Here is a 1,245-nt window from a genome sequence, read left to right on the forward strand (position 1 = left end):
GGTGCGTGGATAAGGGGGCGAGGGTCAGGAGGGGGGGGGTTGCCAGCAAGAGGCTGCACCGGCAAGTGTGGCGGCCGGACCACATAGGCACACGGCTTGCTGCCACGTATGCCATCATCCCACGAGGACGGCGCCCCTGAAACATGAGTCCCATTGGCAGCAGCAATTTTGAAGCCAAGACAAGAGCCAACACAAAAGGGGATGAGGCTAAGGTCCACAAAGCGGGGCGTGCGCACTTGAAGAGCACGTGGATGCGGTCGATGTAGCGGCCGTAGAGGCGGATGGGGTGGCGCCCCTCCACGCGCGCGTCCCTGAAGGACAGGAACTCGTTGGGCATCTGGGGGGGCCCCGCCAGCTCGCTGGAGCGCGTGAGGCCCAGCAGCAGCAGGTCCATGATCAGGCCATAGTACTGGGGGGCGGTTGGGGTGGGGGCGGGGGTTTAGTAATCTAGTCATGCTAAAACTGATGACGCGGAGCCGTGAGTAAAAGGGTTGGTTTCTTGGGTGCTGGTTTGTGCTTTTGTGCAACCAGGCAGCTGCACTGTGTGATCAACGGATGACGGGTAATCATGAGCTGTCGTACACACAATGCCTCGAGCCTGCCCGGGGCGCGGTCACTGTGCCCCTGGCGCGGCCGCTCAAGCGCCGGCGCCCGGTCGTCACCTGCACGATGAAGGAGCTGAACTGCAGGCCGCGTATGAGGCCGTAGTTGTTGGTGTGCATCATGTCCTTGTAGGTGATGGACACGTTGTTCTTGGAGGACATGTAGTCCGCCAGGTTGTGGTCCGCGATCAGGCGCAGCAGCCTGGGGGGTGGTGTGTGCGTGTGTGGCATACATTCATGAAATGTGCATGGGTGTGCAAGTGTGCATGAGTGCATGTGAGTCTATGTGAGTGTGACCGTTTGCATGAAATGCGAACAGGCAGACAGCTTCCAGTCGCTTGGAAAATCCAGGCCGATGAAAAGACGCACGTTCTAGGTGGCCCAACCCGCCTGCCTGCACGATTGCCCTGCCGTTGCCCCCCTGCCCCCCCCCACCTGTTGAGCAGCGTGAGGTCGACCTTCTCAAACATCTTCTCCAGGGTCGTCTGCATCATCACCACGCACTCCCCCTCCTCCGTCTCCCAGATGCCGCTCAGGTTGTTCAGGCCCTGCGACATGCGGGGCCGGCGGGTGCGCCAGGGGTGTTCGGTACAAATCAGGGGCGCTCGGCAGCTCCCGTTACCTGGGAGGCGCTCTGCACAAC

At 61.4% G+C, this 1,245-nt stretch overlaps 1 protein-coding gene across 1 annotated transcript; it reads right to left on the reverse strand.

Moving 5' to 3' along the window:
• Nucleotides 1–114: 114 nt before the first annotated feature.
• On the reverse strand, nucleotides 115–1,159 carry MNEG_16357 (Pre-mRNA-processing-splicing factor 8; the record flags this gene model as incomplete). The annotated part of the gene is made up of 4 exons (XM_014035172.1): nucleotides 115–136; nucleotides 237–409; nucleotides 663–804; nucleotides 1,038–1,159. 4 exons carry the CDS (start codon nucleotides 1,157–1,159, stop codon nucleotides 115–117), a joined length of 459 nt encoding a protein of 152 aa, XP_013890626.1.
• Between the last annotated feature and the right edge of the window lie 86 nt (nucleotides 1,160–1,245).

Source organism: Monoraphidium neglectum (assembly GCF_000611645.1).
Source record: "Monoraphidium neglectum strain SAG 48.87 unplaced genomic scaffold scaffold06280, whole genome shotgun sequence".
Lineage (NCBI taxonomy): Eukaryota > Viridiplantae > Chlorophyta > Chlorophyceae > Sphaeropleales > Selenastraceae > Monoraphidium > Monoraphidium neglectum.